The sequence below is a fragment of the Eleutherodactylus coqui genome, chromosome 8 (assembly GCF_035609145.1).
Source record: "Eleutherodactylus coqui strain aEleCoq1 chromosome 8, aEleCoq1.hap1, whole genome shotgun sequence".
NCBI lineage: Eukaryota > Metazoa > Chordata > Amphibia > Anura > Eleutherodactylidae > Eleutherodactylus > Eleutherodactylus coqui.
This window is the reverse complement of record NC_089844.1, coordinates 31,514,125-31,537,761: the sequence shown is the minus strand read 5'-3', so window position 1 is coordinate 31,537,761 and position 23,637 is coordinate 31,514,125. Positions and strand designations below refer to the sequence as shown.

The 23,637-nt window shown below is 49.4% G+C and overlaps 1 protein-coding gene across 1 annotated transcript; it reads right to left on the bottom strand.

Moving 5' to 3' along the window:
* Positions 1-1,185: 1,185 nt before the first annotated feature.
* SUMO1 (small ubiquitin like modifier 1) lies at positions 1,186-23,053 on the bottom strand. Its single transcript, XM_066575416.1, has 5 exons — positions 22,928-23,053; positions 13,285-13,362; positions 9,683-9,760; positions 4,356-4,427; positions 1,186-1,805 (listed from the first exon to the last, which is right to left on the bottom strand). The coding sequence occupies exons 1-5, from the start codon at positions 22,937-22,939 to the stop codon at positions 1,737-1,739; spliced, it is 309 nt and encodes a 102-aa protein (XP_066431513.1). The 5' UTR covers positions 22,940-23,053; the 3' UTR covers positions 1,186-1,736.
* Between the last annotated feature and the right edge of the window lie 584 nt (positions 23,054-23,637).

The following is a 23,637-nucleotide window of genomic DNA, read 5'->3' as shown; positions in this document are numbered from 1 at the left end:
TGGTTGGCAGTCTTCCAATGTACTTTACGTCACATCTCACAGGCCAGCAGGAGGACTGCCTATCTTATTCAGAGATTGCTCATGCGAGCTATCTCTGAAATAGATTACAATTCCTTCCTAGGCAGTGAAGCTACAGCACAGGGATGTGACCTTCACTGACCCAGCAGGAAGGAATTTGTGATAAACAGCCCTCATAACAAGCTGGTCCCAGCCTGCAGTGAGCTGACCTGGGGCACTGGAGAAGCTCAACCAGGAGAAGATGTGATAAAGAGAATGACAGGGAAGGGATAGGTAAGTTTAGATTTTTTTTTTCTTAAAGGGGTTGTCCCGCGCCGAAACGGGTTTTTTTTTTTTTCAACCCCCCCCCCCCCCCCCCCCCGTTCGGCGCGAGACAACCCCGATGCAGGGACCTAAAGAAAGCTTACCGGAGCGCTTACCTTAATCCCCGCGCTCCGGTGACTTCTATACTTACCGGTGAAGATGGCCGCCGGGATCCTCTTCCTCCGTGGACCGCAGCTCTTCTGTGCGGTCCATTGCCGATTCCAGCCTCCTGATTGGCTGGAATCGGCACGTGACGGGGCGGAGCTACACGGAGCCCCATAGAGAACAGGAGAAGACCTGGACTGCGCAAGCGCGGCTAATTTGGCCATCGGAGGGCGAAAATTAGTCGGCTCCATGGGAACGAGGACGCTAGCAACGGAACAGGTAAGTATAAAACTTTTTATAACTTCTGTATGGCTCATAATTAATGCACAATGTACATTACAAAGTGCATTATTATGGCCATACAGAAGTGTATAGATCCACTTGCTGCCGCGGGACAACCCCTTTAATGACAAAACCCCTTTAAAGGAAACTATCTGCGCCGTTATCAGACATTGCAGTGCAGGCGGAAGACATCAGAGGGGGTGTGCAAGTGATGCGATATGCGTCATCTACACCATGGGATACAAGAGGGGTGGACTTTACGGCTATACATGCAGCTAGCAGAGATGGTCTGGCCCACCTACCGACCACTCTGCTCTTTACATGTGGCATTGAAAGTGCAAATACACAAGTCTGCTTTTACCCACATTCAAAGCAGAGACAGATCCGACATACCTGTACCGCTGCTATTGGTTTACTTTGTTATAAACAGCTGACGGCTTCCCTTTAAAACGTTAACAAAAATAAAATGTGATCTCAGAATTTACAAACGTTTCTTCCTTTTTAATATTACTTCAATTAAGCCAATACAGATAATGCATTTTTTTCTTCTTTTTCTCTTTTTTTAAAACCCATGCCCCACAAAAATAAAAGATACAACAAACATTTTCTCTATACATAGGGTTTTTGTAGCATGACCACTTCTAAAAACACAACTCCTAACTCTTCTAGGCAGGCGCTGGAACAATGAATTTATGGTGCCAAGGTTATTAAACTTTAATATGAAGCAAAGTCCCCAGTAAGTTCTCTCCTCTTGTCAGAAGGTTCCGTGTAGACTCCAAGCTTGCTCCTCATAGCCCAGAGGCAAAGTTGACAAAAAGGCTTGAACTGGTGAAATGTGCAGATGCTGTTCATCTTAGTACATAGCGTGGCTGCTGAAATGATGTGATGTTAAAGGTGAAGACAGCAAGTGGATTACAACAAGAAAAGAACCCTTACCGCGGGGGAGGTAAACAACTTATTACAAAATAAAAATAAAATAAATCCAGAATGTCAAAAAAATTTCCAAATTAAAAATAAAACAAAAAACGTTAAATCAATGAGTGGCCCCCAGTCTGTTCCTGATAAACCTCAATAACGTCTTCTTCCTCCATCCCCAACTGTAAGAGAAGAAGTCACAGGTAAGAAAAACTTAGATTGCAGACTGTAACTCATTAATACAATTCTTTACATATTAACTCATTCAGAAGTTTCCGTTTAGTTTTTAGTAACGGATCAGAACACAACAGATAAGATTATATACAACTGCCCACCAGGGAAATGCTAATATGTTCTGCTCAGCCCCTCAGCTTTATTATAAACCTGCACACTTGACCAAGACTGCCAGAGAAATCTATTAAATGGCATAAACTGGTGATGCGACAATTATCTCAGTTCTATAACCACTTTCAGAAAAGGTTCACTGAAGGCCCATTTACACGCAACTATTCTCACTCCAAGTAACAAGGGAAATTGAGGATTTCAAACGATTATCTTTACGTGTAAACGCTCAGCATTTTAAAGCAAAAAAGTTGTTAATTCCTTCATTTAAACGACAATTATTGCATGTAAATGGGCCTTTAGGGCGCTGGTTGGTTGATCTGTTGTAGCCGCATTTTGATCAACGCTAATTGCCAAGTAGCATCTGGACTTGTTATTGTTCCAATTGTCAGATACAGATGCCGTCTTACAGTATTGTACAGCCACCCTGAAGAAACAAAGGTGACCAAACTACTTAACCCCTTAATGACATGGCCTATTTTGGGCTTAAGGACGCAATGATTTTTGGCGGATTTTTCTTCTCCATTTTTCAAAAGCCATAACTTTTTTATTTTTCCATCGACGCGGCCGTGTGAGGGCTTGTTTTTTGCGTGGCGAACTGTAGTTTTTATCGGTGCTATTTTTGGGTACATTGACTATATTGTAAAACTTTTATTTTTTTTATGATAACAGGGAGAGAAAACGCATCAATTCTGCCATAGATTTTTTTTTTTTTACAGCGTTAATCATGCAGCATAAATGACACAATCCATTTTTTCTGATGAATCCATTTTTTCTGATGGACATAGATCGCGGCAGGGAAGTGGTCAACAGTGGGGGGCACATCTCCGATGCACCCCCACTGTTGCAGTGACTGACAGCCGGCTCCCGCTGCGGGATAACGCGAGATCATAAGTGATCTCGCATTATCCCCAGGATACAAGTTTACACCCTGTTACGGGAAGTACCCCGCTGCCAGGACATAAACTTATGCCCTGGAGCGGTAAGGGGTTAATGAACACTGTGCATTAGACACTACATGCTGATGTGACTGGCTAGTGCAGTTCATGTGGGCATGACCTGTCACTCAAAGTCTAGTGTCTTGGACTAAAGTATAATCTGCATCGGGCAGAGAAGCGGTTTGGCCATCTCTGTTTCTCCAGGCCCTTTCACACAGGCCAATGATCAGGCACGAAAGTTCATTTGCCAATTCAGCCCATGCGAATATGCTTTATGATCAGACCTCTAATGAGCAAATACTCATCTGATAGCTGATTGGATTTTTTACACAAAAAAAATAAATAAATAAAAATAACGTTCAATCGTCAGCAGCACATCTGCCAGTGAATGCAGTCGGCATAGCCGTTTTCCCCCAACCTTTTCAGCCTTGGGGAACCCCATGGAAAGGTTTTTGTTTTACCACGGGGCACCTATACCAAAAAGGGGTGTGTGGTCAGGGGCGTGGCTTGTAACGACATATGATTTTACCTCCGATATTCTGGGCATCCAGCAGCCTTTAGAGAGCACAGTGTAGTTGGCCACATCCGCATCACCTGACCAGCAGCGCGGCACTCACTAGGAGTCACTGCGAGCTCAGTGAAGGAAGCACCAAGAGCGCAAAGCCTCTAGAGGTGAGAGGGAGCGCGGAATCTTCTGATCCATTGGGGAGGTGGTAGAATCAAAAGGAAAAAAAATAATTGGTGGTACATATGACTTTTTAATCTTTTTTTTTCCGTCTTGGAGATAGAATTTCAGTTTTTGGGTCACACTAACAAATAATGAATTACTTTGATAGATCACACTTTTATGAATGCAGCGATACCAAATATGATTTTGGGGGGTATTAAGATTTCATTATTAATATGGGGAAATGTTTTTTTTTTGTCTTTTAACTTTTAATAATTAAAAAAAAGTTTAGAGTTCCCATAGGGTCAAGAACTTGCTTTCAGAAGGCCCCCGGTTGCCATGGCTACTATACAGTACCCCAAACTGCTGCTGTCAGAATTAACAGTGGCATTTAAACAGTAAGCAGCCGCGATCAGCGGGAATGCTGATCGCAGATGTCAGCTGTAAGAGGCAGCCAACACCCGCAATATATAGAGCGTGATGGACCCCCGATTCATACATAACCCCGAACGCACAGGTCGTAACTTGTGTCCTGTTTTCTTAAGGGGTTAATAGTTTGCCCCAAACACTAGCGATGATCGTGTGGCCACTGGCCGCAGCCCGCTGGACCAGGTGTCCTCAGCCTCTGAAGAAAAGACTGCGGGGGTTAAATATAATGATATAACTGCAAGGTGCATCAGTGGGCCACACGTCAGACTACTTGCCTGCTCAGCTGACCGCATATACTTTTCAATGTGGTGCCTGGATTTAACTTGTACTGCACGCCATGTTTATTCCTTACTAACCTCTTTAGGGGTCTGGTGATCTGCAATCCGCTGTCCTTCAAAGAGAAACCTTAGTGAATTCATGGGCACGCCCTGAAAACAAGCAAGTCAGAACAATCAAGTTATTGAATTAAAAACCGCAAAAACAAAACATTACAATAATTACTGTGCCACTTATTAACAGTTGTGAATTTAACCCCTTAACAACCGCCCATACTAAAGGAAGCCCGGCACTTCAAAACAAAACACAATTAGTAGCTTCTTCCATTGTAAAGGGATGAGATTTCTACATCCTCTACCTCCAAGTATCGGCATAAATCGTATTATATAACACAGCACTTGTAATCTGGGGCAAAATGTAACAAAACCAATGCCATTCCGTTTCCTGGCCTAAGAGCCGTATAACCACCACCTTTAGGAATGGAAAGGATGAAAATGCATTTTTTTGGGTACATAGCAAGTCATCTCCGCTATGAAGAAAATAAAAGTCCAGATGCCCGTTGAAAGCAGTTACAATGTCAACTGCAGGAAAACTGTCTGCCGATAATAAATATTATAGATCCCTTCATTTTGGGGTCCCAGAAATCTATTCCCCCCTTTAAAATGATGAAGAAATCACATGTTCACAAGTAGACCTCCTAGGGACACACGTTTCCACCTGAAAGCTGGTGCTTCATCAGTGTGCTAAGGTGGCCATACACATTAACTAGAAGTAGATTGTTTGGTCAATACTTGTTCACCCATCAATAGTCTGTTGGATATTTGCTTTGCAGATGCGACCACACACATTTTAGTCCATATCGGCCATTACGGTTGTTCAAACTTGCCATTCACGTTCAATGAGACGGAGGGATGGATAAGATTTCTGGGAACATTTCAATAAAAGATCGAAGGATCTTTAGTCCGACCATCAGATGAAAATGCAATGTATAGCAGACTTGTTTCCAGACCACCACAACCACTACTACCACCACCTCATCTAACATAATAGACATTATAAAATACTAGAATAAAATAGAAGTAATCTGCGCACATTTTTTGGTCGCTTCTTTTCTGAGCCTTCATGTGATGTGACAAAGGTAACGGCGCAGCCCCAGCCTTGTAGGAGAGACATAAAAATTGCACAGATGTGAAATGAAAGCCGCTGCTCAGTCAATCGTTACATAAAATGTTGCGGCTAGTAAATTGGAATTCACTGCAGGGCTCGTACCAGGAATGATATAGCATCTATTCTACATGAGAGCCAGGCTCATACCTCATACTGCGGTACATTGGTTTTCTAGTCTGTTATTTGGATGCACGAGTGTCCCCATAATAGGGATAGCAGCTAGTGCTTGCTCCACAGCTATACATAACCGTGCCGCATCTCATGGCACTAATGGATACTGAAGTGTTTTGCCAATGAGCATGGCGAATGGGTGGCACCAGGCATACCGGAACACGAAAGCAAATTTCCCACTTCCATGTTGAATCTACTACAAGTGGCTCAGACTAACAATGATACTTGCATAAACAATTGTCATTATACATAGCAGATCAAAAGGGAACCCGTCACCAAGCTACTGCCCAAACCGCAGGCAGAAAGGGGAACCCGTCACCAGGCTACTGCCCAAACCGCAGGCAGAAAGGGGAACCCGTCACCAGGCTACTGCCCAAACCGCAGGCAGAAAGGGGAACCCGTCACCAGGCTACTGCCCAAACCGCAGGCAGAAAGGGGAACCCGTCACCAGGCTACTGCCCAAACCGCAGGCAGAAAGGGGAACCCGTCACCAGGCTACTGCCCAAACCGCAGGCAGAAAGGGGAACCCGTCACCAGGCTACTGCCCAAACCGCAGGCAGAAAGGGGAACCCGTCACCAGGCTACTGCCCAAACCGCAGGCAGAAAGGGGAACCCGTCACCAGGCTACTGCCCAAACCGCAGGCAGAAAGGGGAACCCGTCACCAGGCTACTGCCCAAACCGCAGGCAGAAAGGGGAACCCGTCACCAGGCTACTGCCCAAACCGCAGGCAGAAAGGGGAACCCGTCACCAGGCTACTGCCCAAACCGCAGGCAGAAAGGGGAACCCGTCACCAGGCTACTGCCCAAACCGCAGGCAGAAAGGGGAACCCGTCACCAGGCTACTGCCCAAACCGCAGGCAGAAAGGGGAACCCGTCACCAGGCTACTGCCCAAACCGCAGGCAGAAAGGGGAACCCGTCACCAGGCTACTGCCCAAACCGCAGGCAGAAAGGGGAACCCGTCACCAGGCTACTGCCCAAACCGCAGGCAGAAAGGGGAACCCGTCACCAGGCTACTGCCCAAACCGCAGGCAGAAAGGGGAACCCGTCACCAGGCTACTGCCCAAACCGCAGGCAGAAAGGGGAACCCGTCACCAGGCTACTGCCCAAACCGCAGGCAGAAAGGGGAACCCGTCACCAGGCTACTGCCCAAACCGCAGGCAGAAAGGGGAACCCGTCACCAGGCTACTGCCCAAACCGCAGGCAGAAAGGGGAACCCGTCACCAGGCTACTGCCCAAACCGCAGGCAGAAAGGGGAACCCGTCACCAGGCTACTGCCCAAACCGCAGGCAGAAAGGGGAACCCGTCACCAGGCTACTGCCCAAACCGCAGGCAGAAAGGGGAACCCGTCACCAGGCTACTGCCCAAACCGCAGGCAGAAAGGGGAACCCGTCACCAGGCTACTGCCCAAACCGCAGGCAGAAAGGGGAACCCGTCACCAGGCTACTGCCCAAACCGCAGGCAGAAAGGGGAACCCGTCACCAGGCTACTGCCCAAACCGCAGGCAGAAAGGGGAACCCGTCACCAGGCTACTGCCCAAACCGCAGGCAGAAAGGGGAACCCGTCACCAGGCTACTGCCCAAACCGCAGGCAGAAAGGGGAACCCGTCACCAGGCTACTGCCCAAACCGCAGGCAGAAAGGGGAACCCGTCACCAGGCTACTGCCCAAACCGCAGGCAGAAAGGGGAACCCGTCACCAGGCTACTGCCCAAACCGCAGGCAGAAAGGGGAACCCGTCACCAGGCTACTGCCCAAACCGCAGGCAGAAAGGGGAACCCGTCACCAGGCTACTGCCCAAACCGCAGGCAGAAAGGGGAACCCGTCACCAGGCTACTGCCCAAACCGCAGGCAGAAAGGGGAACCCGTCACCAGGCTACTGCCCAAACCGCAGGCAGAAAGGGAACCCGTCACCAGGCTACTGCCCAAAACGCAGGCAGAAAGGGGAACGCGTCACTAGGCTACTGCCCAAACCACAGGCAGCAGGGAGCCGGGCCAGGCCCGTACATAGAGCGGTGTGGGTTGTAGTCTGAAACGTTGCGGAGTGTCAAAATAGTACTTAAAAGTTTTACTCTAGGGCTGGGTTCACACAGGGCGGATTTGCCGCGGTTCTGCTGCGTCTTGATATTGCATATCCACACAACAGCAAAACCGCTGCATTTGCAGTGCAAATGTGTTTGGGCAAAAAGCTGTTCTCGCAGGGCAGAATTTTCCCACGCTGCTGCAGTGTAGAAATCTTGTTGCGCTGCAATTTTTAAAGACGCAGCGCGTCAATTCTTTGGACTTTTCCGCAACGCTTTTTTGTCCATAGACGCAGTAAAAGCTGCACTAAAATACGCTGCAAAAAAGTAAAAAGTGCTGCGGAAAAAACTTGCGGATTTTCAGAGCTGCAAAAGCGCCCAAAATAAGCGACAATATACGCAAGACAAAAATAAGCTTTTAAGCTGTTGTGCTGCAGAAGCAGTTCTTCTGCGGAAAAAAACGCAACTAAAAAAAAACACAGCAAAACCGCCCCACGTGAACCCAGCCTAAAGGGCGCCCTGAATCACAGGGAAATTGCTGTACCGGCCTTTTCCAACACAGTGACTGCTCTTCTCCCTCTACACAGACAGGGATAGAGCTGCCAGTCTATATAATGTGGGCAGGATAAAGCCGGCACAGTGCCACCTACATGACTCCAAGCTCAATCTGGACATCATCTGTCCCGGGTTCATGCTACCTGTGCTTCAGGCAGCACACACCTGGTGACAGGCTCCCTTTAATATTATTTCCAGAAATCCCCCAAACAGTCTGAGAACTCTCACAAGTCTAATTTCCTGGCAATTTAGAAAGCAGGCAGTTCTTTTACGGCATTTATTGTCACTATGTACGTGCGTTTCTTCAATTCCTACAGACTTGGGCTACATTCAGACAGACGAGCACAATATTAGTCCAAGTAACGCGGTCCAATATCGCACTCATCAACGTGCGCTTTATTCGTTAAAACAGGCGATGTGTTCCAAAAAAAAAAAAAAAAGACGCGCTGTGATTTCTTTTTTTTTCTTCCTCGCAGCAGCGCTGTGATGGAAAATATCGCTCATGTGTATGGCTCCATTCAAAAGACTGTAGTTCATATTTGCGCCGGTTTTGTGCTTCTCGCAACACGTGAGATTTGCAACAATCTGAATGTAGCCTTAGGCTGGCTTCACACGGGCGGGATTTGTGCGCTGCGAGATGAAAGTATGAACCCCATTCTCTTGAATGGGATCACGCACATGAGCGATGTTTTCCTGAATTGCATTGTGATGCGATGTGGGAAACAAACCGCGGCATGTTCTATCTAGCATCGCAGCCCCATTGGTTTAAATGGGAGAAACTCCCCGATCCTCCGCTGTGAGGATCCCTGAAGTGATGCAAGGCTGTTTTCGCATGAAAAAGCCTCGCATCCCTGGGAAATTCACATGATAGGAGGTACGATATGGGGTCGGGATTCGCAGTCCCATACGGCGCCCACCTGTGTGACGTTAGCCTCAGGGGAAGCGAATGGGGAAAACGCCCCCCCAACAAAAACTGGAAGGAAATAAAAAAAAAGCCACAAACCAAGATCATTACATGTTGTGTTTTCTACTTGAACTACATAGTCTGTTTGCTTCAACCCAGAGCGCTGGGAAGGGATCACCATACAGGTTTGTCCTGAAGCCATTCAACTACAGTAAGAGCTACTGACGACTTTCGCTCAACCAGCGCCTATTTAAGTGAGCTGAAAACGAAGCAACTAGTGAGTGCATTAACACTTGTCACCCTGTTGGTGGCCGCGTTTAAATAGACCCACTCTAGTTTGCATTGGCTCTTGAGCGATTAGGACAGTTGACCCGTGTAAAGCCACCCTAACATCTGACGGCAGAAAGAAAAAGCGGCCTTTAGAGACAAAATGAAGAGTCTGGCACGAGTGCAACCAAACTTTATAAAAGTTTTCAAAGTGGTTTTAATATTGTGTCAATTATTTGAGAGCCCGGTGGCACAAACAGGTAACCCCGACCCACCGGCTGCAGTGGAAGCAGTAGCTGGAGTCTACTGGTGGAACAGAGGTCTTACCTGTCTCTGGCAGTAGGACTCTTTCAGCTTTTTCAGGTGCGTCGTCATCTTTACCTTAAAATGAATTTCACTGCTGTCCTGAAAAAAGGAGGGTAGGGTGTAATATCAACATCTTAGTGCAGCACAAGTGCAAAACATGTAAATAGACAAAACCACACCTTGGAGACCCCAGGCAATCATCATGCCAGCTATAGAAACACTTATAATGGCTGTATATGAGTAAATGTATACTAGGCTCACACAAGATCGGGGTTTATTTAGAGAGGCGTATATCGGTCAGGTTTTCACACCCGGCTGATATACTCTGTCCCTCTCTGCAAGTGGAGGAGGCGGGCCGGGAGCAATGCACTAAGCTCCTGCCCCTCGCCACTGTTTGCAATGGGAGGGTGGGACGTGTGCAGAGCTAAGTTCCGCCCCTCCCATTGCAAATAGTGACGAGGGGCAGGAGCTCAGTGCACGGCTCCCAGCCCACCTCCTCCCCCTGCAGAGAGTAACACCGTATATCGGTTGGGCGTGAAAACCCGACGACATATGGATGTCTAAATAAGCCCTCACAAAGTAAATCACATACACTACCGGTCAAAAGTTTTAGAATATCTCAATGTTTCCAGTAATTTTTGACAAACAGTTCGTGTCCAATATATGACCTGAAATTGTTCAAAAGGTAAAAACATAAAATTATGAAATTTTAACCTAAAACAGCAATAGACTAAATGCATGATTTTAACCAATGTTCTATGTTCACAGAACACGTCAAGGACCGCTCTGCAGCACAGAAAGCCAATTAGTGTTATTAAAGTTGATGCAGACTATTCCTGCGGGCAGCTGAACTTTTGTAGATTATTATCAAACTTTTTGATCCTAGATCAGCAGTGTTGGGACAGGCTGCATTACAATATCCTCTCGGGCAGGATATGGACAGTTTTGCTCTCTAGGACAGAGCACATGGCTATCATAATGACCCAAGGGGACTGACAATTACAACCCTTAGGGCGCCTTCACACTGGCTAGAAAATTGTGAGAGACTTGTGCATTGCGAGACGCACAAAGCTCACACAAATATGAAACGCATTCTTTTGAATGGGTTCATTCACATTTGCGGTTTTCCTGCATAGCACTGCGTTACGATGCAGAAAACAAATTGCAGCATGTTCTTTTTTAGCGATATTACCCATTGTTTTCAATGGGGCCGGTGGCAGCAGCGCCAGCGCCACTGAAATCAATGGGAGAAGATTGCGAAAAAGCCTTGCATTCCTGTGGAGATGAAGGAATCGCCCATAGTGAGGAGCAACAGGGAGGTGGAGCTACAGGGGATCTCGTAGAGATCTCCCCATATTTGGAGAGCGAGGGGGCTGGGCTAGAAGGCTTCTCTAAGAGTGGAGGGTGAGAGGGGGTAGGGTTAGATAGGGTTCTCAGCAATTCCTCTCTAGCCAAGAGAGGGGGCAGAGCTAGAGGTCGGATTCCTCTAGCCCTGCCCCCTCTTGGCTAGAGAGGAATCATTATGAGAACCCTCTTTAGTCCCCCGCTCTTAGGAAAGCCCTGGGAAAAACCCTCTAGCTCCGCCCCACCCATCTCTCCAAATATAGGGGGAGATCTCTAGGAGATCCTCTGTAGCTCCGCCTCCCTCTCTACTTTCACTATGGGGGTTTTCCAGAAGGACTGCGAGGGCGATATCGCCCTCACCAGTGCGCAAGAGCCCTTAGAAGTGAAGGTCAATCCTACAGAGAAATTGGCAAGAAAGCCGGGGTGGCAGTCAGTACAATTATCTATAACCTCAAAAGGCACTTGGAAACTTGAGAAAACTCTGTGAGGAAGAGGTCTGACAGACAAAATGCCACTACAAGCTCAGATGATATGTTATTGAAAGTCAGCAGTTTGCGTGATCGGCACCTCACAGCACAAAGTCTTCAAGCAGCACTTAATGCAGCAATTTAAACTGTGAAGAGAAGACTTATCTGCAGGTTTGGCATGTAGAGATCAGTAAGAAAGCCACTGCTAACAAGATGGTTCCTGAGTGTGACACACCAACTGTCAAACCCGGAGGATCTGCGGCTCTTTTGCTGGATCCAAGATTGGCAACTTGCACAGGGTGACTGGCACACTGAACAAGAAGGGGTACCACAGCATTTGGATACGCCATGCAATACCCTCTGGTGTACGCCTGGTTGGTCACGGATTCATATTACGTCAAGACAATAACCCAAAATAAACTTCTAAATTTTGTCAGAACTACTTAAGAAGAAACTTCAGGCTTCAAAGAATGGGATGGCCTGCACAGTTTACAGACAAACCCCATTGAGCTTGTTTGGGATGAACTGGACAGAAGGGTGCAAAAGCAAAGCAATCCACAAGTGCAGCACATTTGTGGGAACTTCTGCAACAATGTTGGGAAAAAATTTCTGAAAAAAAAAGTATCTAAATGCAATTGTAGAAGGAATGCCTTAGTTGTGTAAAGCGGTTATATCAGCTGGAGGAGGCGACTTTAGAGAGTCAACAATCTAGATTTATTTTGGTGAAAAGGTTAAATCTTTATGTGTATTTATTTGTTCTATGCTTTCATATCAAAGTACATTTCAGACATTAAACTGCATAAATATTAATAAAAACTGGAAAAATTCAGTTCATCTAAAGCGTTTGACTGGCAGAATGTGTATAAAGACAGAAGAGGTTTCTCATATACTAGTGCATATGGACATCGGTTCCCCCTCTATTAGTCAGCGCTGTAGTGGAATGGGTAAAGTATTAGCATGTAACACTGCATGTACCCTATAGCGGCTTCTGTGGGAAAAGCACTGGACATGGTCTTTGCCTGACAAAACCAGCTTTGGTTTGTGCTGAGGACACCCCTTTAAAACAATTACCCCCCAAAATCCTAACCTGGTTATGATCAGTTAAATCAGTAAAGTTCCCAATCTGTTACAACTAATTAAATAACGGCCCTTTTACATGGGCAGACAGTTGTTTAAACGACTGCATGAGTGCGGACATCACCCTTTAAGGCCGCCTGTTCATGGGTGTAGCAATATCCTGCCACGGATTTCTGCAGTGGGAGCTGCCGCCGGGGAGGACTTTGGCACCCTGATTTCCTGCGATGAACCAATCTATAATAGGTTCACTGCGGATAATCGCAATTTTTAATGCAAGTGCTTTTCTGCTAGTGGACATTTGGGCTGTGCTTTCCATAGTTATCCTATGGAAAGCGTTTACTGCGTTACCCGCATACGGATTATCGCCGCGGGAAACACAGTGAAAAAAAAACAAAAGAAAGACGCCCGTGGACAGGAGGCTTAAGTCGTCAGCGCTCATGCAGAGCCTTTACACTGCCAGACATCGCTGGCTTCTCGCTCGGTGCTTCACCTTCTATGTGCGGGGAGCGCTTACACGTAACAAGAAGCCAACGATCTGGCAATAGTTCTGTTGACTTTCAGTGAGCGATAAACAACCGTGAAAGAGTGATTTTTTTTTTTCTCGTTCACTTGAACAAACTTGGAGAGCTAATTCTTACGTGTAAATGGGTCCTAGGTTTAATCAGGGCTAGTTAGTAATATCCATGCTGTAACGTTTGAGCCGCGCGGTAACATTACTTCTATACCAACATTTACCTGGCCAATTACTTTCAGTTTAATATAGTCGCCTCCTTCCTTCTTATCTCCCAAGTCCTCGCTGGATGGTTTTGCTTCCTGCGAAGTGAGAGAAAAACATTTTTTTACATGGAAATACGTAAATCTATATTTATTTATATATTCTATACACACACAAGCGGTTAGGACATATTTTGTCCACATTTGACCGCAAATATTAGATGAAGGCTGGCCCAATACTCGGAGGGTCTAACTCGTGCCTTACACCTACAGATTGTCCGTACCTGGTGTGAGGTCAGACAGACACACGGACCGCACAGTTACATTAGTGCAGACTCATCCAGTAGCACAGTAAGCCTCTCTGGTCTAAAAAACCGCAGTTTATTGTGGCATAAACTCCAATAGCTCTTGAAGTCTTCCTGCAGGAATATGGCCCATGCGGACAGGATAGCGGGAGTCATCTGACAAGACGATGTTTTAGCACTACTTATTTTTTGTCTCTTTTCCTGCGGCTTTATCTACAGCCGGGAGCCTCAGTGCACAGAAGGAATAGTATTGTTGGAACCATCATTCAGTCGCTCATGCGTCGCTATATTGAGTTTAATAGACAAAACTTAGCTGATGAGACTGCCTTTAATAGGTTTTTCCAGGGAAAATACCCATCTTCAGGAGGATCACTAGAGAGGTTGGCACAGAGACGTCCGCTGCTCCCGCTCCAACCTCTGTATTTGCTGACATCACTAGACTATGACTGGTGGTGGGGGCCTGCCATGACTATAACCGCTGGGGGCCTGACATCACTAGAATAAGCCATCACTATGACCGCTGGGGGGACACCCCACTTGTCTTCTGCATCCTCCACTCCGAGCGCTCAGCTGTACGACAGCCGAGCGCTCAGGACAGGGGAACAGCTGTATGCAGAAGACAAGCGAGGACACCCCACTTGTCTTCTGCATCCTCCGCTGGCAGCGCAAGGTGATTGTTCATCTTGAGCGATCATCTTGCGCTGTAAATGACACAACGATGATCGCTCAAAAGTCGCTTGAGCGACATCTTTTGAGCGATTTATCATTGTGTCTAAATGGGCCTTTAGCCTATCATGTATTCTTATTAGTTTTGGAGGTATATACTTTTCCTGTGATGTCATTTATATATAAACCACATGCAACTTTGAATACATTAAAATCACTTGATACCGCATCAGGCTGGTGTGATTTGTATTTCTCCTTAGGGCCCAGGCTTCTACACAAGATCTGAGATTGTCTTCTTCTTGGTAAACAAATCAAAATCTCCATACAGAATATGCCATCACCACGACGGGTGGGGGCCTGACGTCACTAGTATATGTCATCACCACGACGGGTGGGGGCCTGACGTCACTAGTATATGCCATCACCACGACGGGTGGGGGCCTGACGTCACTAGTATATGCCATCACCACGACGGGTGGGGGCCTGACGTCACTAGTATATGCCATCACCACGACGGGTGGGGGCCTGACGTCACTAGTATATGCCATCACCACGACGGGTGGGGGCCTGACGTCACTAGTATATGCCATCACCACGACGGGTGGGGGCCTGACGTCACTAGTATATGCCATCACCACGACGGGTGGGGGCCTGACGTCACTAGTATATGCCATCACCACGACGGGTGGGGGCCTGACGTCACTAGTATATGCCATCACCACGACGGGTGGGGGCCTGACGTCACTAGAATATGCCATCACCACGACGGGTGGGGGCCTGACGTCACTAGAATATGCCATCACCACGACGGGTGGGGGCCTGACGTCACTAGAATATGCCATCACCACGACGGGTGGGGGCCTGACGTCACTAGAATATGCCATCACCACGACGGGTGGGGGCCTGACGTCACTAGAATATGCCATCACCACGACGGGTGGGGGCCTGACGTCACTAGAATATGCCATCACCACGACGGGTGGGGGCCTGACGTCACTAGAATATGCCATCACCACGACGGGTGGGGGCCTGACGTCACTAGAATATGCCATCACCACGACGGGTGGGGGCCTGACGTCACTAGAATATGCCATCACCACGACGGGTGGGGGCCTGACGTCACTAGAATATGCCGTCACCACGACGGGTGGGGGCCTGACGTCACTAGTATATGCCATCACCACGACGGGTGGGGGCCTGACGTCACTAGTATATGCCATCACCACGACGGGTGGGGGCCTGACGTCACTAGTATATGCCATCACCACGACGGGTGGGGGCCTGACGTCACTAGTATATGCCATCACCACGACGGGTGGGGGCCTGACGTCACTAGTATATTCCATCACCACGACGGGTGGGGGCCTGACGTCACTAGTATATGCCATCACCACGACGGGTGGGGGCCTGACGTCACTAGTATATGCCATCACCACGACGGGTGGGGGCCTGACGTCACTAGAATATGCCATCACCACGACGGGTGGGGGCCTGACGTCACTAGTATATGCCATCACCACGACGGGTGGGGGCCTGACGTCACCAGTATATGCCATCACCACGACGGGTGGGGGCCTGACGTCACCAGTATATGCCATCACCACGACGGGTGGGGGCCTGACGTCACTAGAATATGCCATCACCACGACGGGTGGGGGCCTGACGTCACTAGTATATGCCATCACCACGACGGGTGGGGGCCTGACGTCACCAGTATATGCCATCACCACGACGGGTGGGGGCCTGACGTCACCAGTATATGCCATCACCACGACGGGTGGGGGCCTGACGTCACCAGTATATGCCATCACCACGACGGGTGGGGGCCTGACGTCACCAGTATATGCCATCACCACGACGGGTGGGGGCCTGACGTCACTAGAATATGTCTTCACTATGAATGCTGGGGGCCTGACGTCACTGGAATATGCCATCACTATGACCGGTTGGGGGGGGGGGGGGGTCTGACCACTAGAATATACCATCTTCCTGTAAAACGCCAGACAATAAGCGGAAACTGAACATACCCCAATATAGTCAATGGGGTCCGTCTGATGCTGCCCAGTTCCATTGTAAGACAAAGCCATTTGGTTGGGGACAGAGCAGGAAACCGGACCCCCCCCAACGCAGATGTGAAGCCACCCTTACAAACTTGCAATGATCATGCAATGCAGCCTCTACAGCGTCAAAACCCCATTCTTGATATATTTCGATGTCTACTATATATTTGTTTTTGCCTCCTGTAGGTATAAATCAATGGGAAATTCAATAGGACTATGTGGGGGGTGCGAACATGTCAACCTCTGATACTCAGGAAGGGGTTAACACCGCAGTCCCATCTATACTACTTCAGGCGACAGACCATAGTTGTAGGAATTGTTCCCTCATCCCCGTCCTTCACTAGCATTGAGATTCTTAATGCCCCCATTAAACAGTCTGTTCACGCTCCTTAATGTCCTTTCCTAGCAGCGCTGCTGATTCAGCGCCGCGAAGCGAGCGGCTCCACAATGTGGCATCAGCAGCCTCATCATGCAGAGAAGAAGATTCTGCAAGGGTGTAAAGTAGGAGATGGCAGATGGCGTTCAGTCTGTGAGCCCTCACCTATAGAATACAGTATACTATTACTATATAGGGACACCCCATACAACCGCGCATAAACCTACAAGACTGACAGCTGTAATGCTGCACCATCCCCATTAAGTGCCTATTGACGGCAGGACCACCACATTCCCCTGTCCTTCTCCCAAACCATCACTGACAACACAGCGGTGGCACAATATACACTAGGAAGGGCAGAGATGGGAACACTCCTCTGTACGCCACGCAATACGGAAACATCCCAGCGGATGGCGCTACGCTGTTTTATAGAAGTGGATTACACTTTTAGGGCACCTTCCACACGGGCATATGCGTATTTCAGTTCATGAATACAAACTGTATTAGTAACAAGAAGGAAATTCTAGTACCAGTGTTTCTGGTGGCGTAATAAGTCACACAGCTTTGCTACATGCACATCACACACACAGCTCTGCTACATACATTGTTCATCCCATACAACAGGGATCAGAAGCAGCATAGCACTGAAGGACCTATGATAACTTCACCATCATGCTCCGCCCCTCATCCCATGATGGTAACGCTCAACCCAAGTGAATGACTTACATGCTCCGCCCCTGATCACATGACGGGGACATCATCACAGGTCCTGCATCCTTCTGTATATTATGGGTGGACTACAAACCCCCAGCAGCCTCAGTTGCTATGGAAAACTAACGAACACCTAGCAGCCGTGTATGTACAGGACCTGTGGTGATGTCACAGTCATGTGACCAGGGGCGGAGCATGTAAGTCACTCACAAACCCACCCACCCACTCACAGATCATTGTTAGTAGTTTGAATAGTATTAGGAAATTATAGTAGCAGTGTTTCTGGTGACACAATGTGCCACACAGCTCTGCTACATGCACGTCACGCACACTCAGCTACGTAGCTTTCACATGTGAGTTGCATGTGTTTTAAGAAGTTCAGCTGGTGGCTGAGGTCAAATCGCGGATTCCAATGCATCAGATCACATGGGCGTATTTGTGAGACGTAAAAACGGCTGGCCAACATAGCACGAGGCGTTTTTACGTCGGACCCAAAACATAGTCCTGGAATTATGTTTTGGGCCGAAATATGTCAGCTCTGCATGGGCTCCTATGAGAGCCCATGGCAGAGTCCATAGAAGGGAGGGAGTTTAGCAACATGACTGCTAAACTCCCCCTCTCTGTTCTCCTGTCCCCCGTGCAGGCTCACCTCTCTTCTTCCCTGCTCGTTCTGTGCAATAGGGGGGGGCAGCAGAGCTAAGCGCCGATCCGCCCCGCCTCCTCCCATTGATGGCTATGGACAAGTGGCGGGACATGGGCGGAGCCAAGCGCCCGCTCTCTCCCCGCCCCTTGTCCATAGCCATCAATGTGAGGCGGGGCGGACCAGCGATTAGCTCCGCACCCGCTCATTGCACAGAACGAGCGGGAAGGAAGAGAGGTGTGCCTGCATGGAAAAGGGGAGGGAAAATGGGAGATGGCCTGGTGATGTCAGCCTCACCAGGCCATATGATTGGGCACACAAACGTTTGATTTTTTCGCCCCCAACGTAGCATATATCGGCCGGCCGTGAAAATAGCCAGCCGATATACACTTGTGTGAAAGAAGCCTAACTCACGTCACACACACAAATTGGACGGACAAGTAGTCGTTAGCAGTTTGATTGACAGACCCAAATACGCCGTTTCACTACGTGTTCCTGCCTATCGGCAGATTTGTCGTGCTTAAAAAAAAATTAAAAAAACACACGAAATGCCGTTGATTACGATGGGCATTTCGGTGTGTAAATACACATCAAGAAAGGTCATGCTGCTTTTTTTCCCCACACACACAACCAAAAGTCACAAGAAAAATACGCAGCGGTAACTGAACCCATTGAAATCAATGGGCTCTATTCGCTGAGCATTTAGGTTTGTGTGAATAAGCCCTTATAGAAACAGTATAAGGCGCCCCCCGGACGCCGCATACAGCCGGTTTGGGCTCACATCCCACCATAGCCGTGGGTCCCCATTGGTGAGACCACCATCTATCAGACATTTACGGCACATCTTGTAGATATGTCATAAAAGCCCCAGATTAGAAGCCTCCTTAAGGTGGTATTCCCATCTCTGATATGTTTGGCCCACCACCTGTATACTTTACAAGCACCGTTCTCAGCTCCTAGATACTCTACAGAAGTTACCGGGGCAGCTAAACACTTGTGAGGATGCAGGAAGGAAGACACAGGCACAGGGGGCTTGCAGAAGACAAGGGTCCAACATGCTGCAAGGACGCAACTCCTTTAGGGTACGTCCACACGGGATGGAATTTGCAGCAGATTGCCCACAGCAGACAGCAAGCAGCAAACCTGCGCCAAAATATGGTTCAAAATCCACACCCTTTGATGTGGATTTCACGCCTTCAATTTAAAGAGACTCTGTTTTTGCAGCCCTCCCTGAGAGCACCATAAGGTAGTGTCTGTCACACTAATTGCAGGGATATATCAGTATGCATCTTTGCAGTAGTTTAGGAGAAACTTGCATGTTATAAATAGGAGACCCAGAACTAGTCCTGCATATTCATGAGCTGCAGCCTAGTCACACCCCCACTGTCCTCCAGCCAATGATTGGCAGGTCTCTATGGCCTTCTGCACAGTAATAGGCAGACTACAATCACTAGCTGGAGGACAGGTGTGGTGGAGCTAGCCTTCAACTCATGAATATCCAGGACTGCTTCAAGTAGTCCTCTCTACATGTGATGCCACTGAAAAAGTTTCTCCAAGTTTCTCCAAAACTACTGCACATCTGTCACTACCTTGTGCCGCCTTCAGACAGGGGTACAAAAAGATGGAGACAGAGTCTCTTTAAAAAAGTACCTGCCATTTGACCTTTGGAGCGCTTCTGCTCCATTGGTAGTTGTCGGCTCCTTCCGGCAACTATATGGGGTCGTTTTCAGCTGCTGGAAAGAGCAGAAAAGGGCGGACGGAGCTGCAGCGCTGTGAAGGTGAAAGTGCAGGTACTATTACAATTCAGTTGAACGAGTGGAATCTGTTGTAGATCTGCTGCACAATATCCGCTGTAGGAGAGAGAGAAGAGAAGAGGAGAGGAAAGAGACATTAACAGGCCACGTAACAGGCTGCTGCAGCCGGTGTGCCATACGTCACAGGCTGCTGCAGCCCGTGCGCCATACGTCACAGGGAAGACCTGCAGCGTCGACGCTGGACATAATGGGGAGCAGGGAGAGTATAGGGGCTCATTCATGCTGCTGTAACTGATTTCCGCTGCTGCTCTGCGCATTCGCCGGTTGATGACCTCACAGCACGAGGCATGGACTTTTGTGGAACACGAGCAGCTGGCAGAGACAGGCTGGATGATCTGTCTCATTTACATGCTGCATGCAGAACATTAAGGCCTCATGTCCACGGGGACAGATCCGCAGCGGGTCACCCGCATGTGTGATCTGCGCCCCATAGGGATGCATTGGACACCCGCAGGTGATCCGCGCCCCATAGGGATGCATTGGACACCCGCAGGTGATTAAATACCTGCGGATGTCATTTTCCCTTGAGACACGGATTGCGTGTGCGGGAAAACACCCGCAGCATGCTCCATTACAGTGCGGGTCTCCCGCAGGCTTCTATTGAAGCCTATGGAAGCCGCCTGGATCCGCGGCACACCCGCAGCTGAATGCCTGCTCTCCGGCGCGGGAGAGCAGGAGTTCAAAAAAAGAAATAGAGTGCACAGCGCATGCGGCGGCAAGCTGCCGGCGTGCCGAGCATATCCTCCGGGTCGAAGAAAGAAGACCCGGCTGCGATGGAGGGAAGATCTTTTTAGGTCTCATGTCCGCGGGAAAGGAGGGACCTGCTGCGGTATCCTGCATGGAGAATCTGCGGCGGGTCTGATTTTCCCCGTGGACATGAGGCCTAAGGCCGCCTGCATGTGAACGGCTCAGATCCCATAGCAGAATCTGACACAGTGCCCGGCCAGTGACCCCCTGCGCACCTGTACGGAAACTTAATCTATACTGCAGATGGTCCGACCGGCACACACATGCAGTATAGATTTGGCTGCGCCATCGCTAGACGATGACGCAGATCTCGTGACCTTTCCGCAATCATGATTGCCAAAGGGCCATGGGTCAGACGGCTTCTGTTGACCGCAATGGAAGCCAGCCGCATGGAATTGGCCTTAAAAAAAAAAAAAGCATGCTGTGATTTTACCTCCGCAAGTTGAAAAATGCAGTTTCCATTCGTGTGCAGGGAAAAAATAAAAACGTGTTTCCTTAGCATGCTATGGGCGGTATTAGCTGCAGAATCTGGGGGCGGATGTACGCTCTGGATTCTACAATGCATATCCGCCCGTGCGCAGGCGGCCCACTGTACTCAAGTGTGCAGTTATTACCAGGCAGACGTGTGGAGAGGAGCGGTACTATCGCAGCGCCGCTCTCGGTCCGCACTAGTAAGCACTACAAGTCCCAGGCGATGCCCAGCGGTGGTGGACTTTCTCATGTGGATTCTGGCCTCGCTCGCAGACGGGTTTTTTTAACATTTAGCACTGCCTTTTCAGCGCTTTGAATCATTTCAATGGGGCTGCTAAGACAAGCATCAAAACGCTGCGCATGTTCTATCTTTGCCCGTTTTCAGCACTGAGTCGTCCATTGAAATGAATGGGCATCCTTAGCAGCGCTGCTGAAGACGCTGCACAGCTTGGTGCTAGCTGCACCACCAAAAAAATGTAATACCCACCAATGCTGGCGCTGTCCAGGACCCTAGTGCCACTTTGCGGGGCTCCGGGCACTGGTCAGAGGAGCTTTCGCTAGTGTCGGGGTTTGAATACCTAGTTTCCAAGAATCTGCTCTGATTGGCTGAGCCGCAAGCCATTCATTGGTGCATCTTGCACTGGCTGTGATTGGCACTGGATTAGCCAATCAGAGCAGTCTCTTGCTGGAGGCGTGGTCTTGAAACCCCATTACCAGCAAGGGATGCCCTGCAGGCACAGACAAGTGCTGGAGGCCTGCAGGGACGGCGCCTACTAGGGGTAGGATTTTTTATAGCTTCCTTGGCTGCTCCATCAGCGCTGCTGAAGCCGCAGTAAATGCGCTGAAAACCGCTGCGTTTACTGCAAACGCCTGTGTGAGGGAGGCCTCCGTCTGAGACCCCAGCAGCAGCCTGCAGCGGACCACATGGCTCTGAAGGGGTTACTGCCCGCTCGCTGGCCAACATGTTGTGATTGGTACATGCCCCATCCTGGTGTGCGCAGAACATGCGCCAACATACTGCATGCTGGTGTCTATTTTGCGCTGTACAGCCATACGCAGATTCCAGCTGTGACCCGGCCCGTCCCCCGCAGACACACAGGCGCTCGTCCGCACACACTCTGTATACCTCCTGCGCCGTCGCTTAGCGATGCTGCGTATACCCGCAGCCTATATACAATGTATCCGCGTCTGGGCTGCGGTATATCTGTGATATATCACACACAGGGACCTATTTTCCGCTCGGAGATTACACAATTCTGATCCGCTAATGCGATCGGCGTGATTCCATGCATGTGACGGCGCCCGGTATTACCGCGGGTCACACGCTCAGATTCCGGAGTTCCAATCCAGCGATGTGCGGCCGCAGAGAGGTTTGTTGCGCCCGCAGTACCAACCTGTGTGTAATATAAGCTGGTATGGGAGGCCTTAAAGCACCGCAGCGACGCACAGCGCTGACCCAGCGGCCGCGCCATATCCCTGTGCTATACAGAAGGGGGTGCAGTAACAGGGCGACCCTCTGGGGTACACACAGCCAGCATCACTTGAATTCTCACTAGGCCATCTTCAGTGTTGGCATTTTTGGCAGACCACCATGCTACCCGCCGCCTGCCCAAACAGACTACAACTGTCCTTCCCCCATGCTTTACACTGCAGCACTGCCTGCTTGAATCAGCTGCTGTGTACAACAGCTCGGTGCTGCCACCAACTGCCGCAGCAGGGCTGTACACACAGCAGCGGCCGGTAAACCACGGCGCTTAACACGCTTCCATAAGGCCAGAAACAGGCTGAGCCACAGCGCCTCCTGCGCACGGCCCGTCACCTGTGCTCTGCCCCTCCCCGCCCGGATATAATGCCGGCCCGCTGCCCCCCGTCACCTGGTCAGACATGCCGCCGCCTGTTCCCCGGTGCCGCGAGCCGCTCTGTCCTCCGGGCACAATAACACAACACTAGAGCCTCCAACAAGGCGAGACTTCCTGTCTGAGGGCTGACGTCACTTCCGGTAACTCCCGCCCCGCCCACACTAGCGTGACGTCAGCCGCGCGGCGCCCAACTGTCTCCCAGCTCCGCGGCTGCAGCCAGAGGTCCGCGTGCGGCGGCGCTGGTCACCGTCCCTCATAGCTCCGAGCTGGCGCTCCGCATTCACTTCTCAAGTGATGTGGTGTGTTCTCACGATATCGCACGCGGATAGGATATCGCGATATAATGTTTTCCGATATCACACCCGGCGCTTGGCTGCGAGCACGATGGGTTTGGGGTTTAATAAAACTGCCTGCAGCGATCTATCAATCTTACAGCATCGCTGCGAGCAGAATACAAAAAAAGATGTCATTAAGGCTGCCCGTCCACGGGCGCTGCAGTATCCCGCGGATGGCGATCTGCGGTATCCCGCCGCCCGGGACCTGGAGCTGGCTGACGGATCTCCGCTGTTAGCCTATCTGACAGATAAACCCCCTGCACACGGGCGGAAATTCTGCGGCGTGATCCGCCCCTGCCCACCTGCATAGGACTGCATTGCAAAACGGAATCCTATGCAGATGGCATGTTCTATTTCAGTCCTCAGAATGGGCAGAAATGTCACTCCCGG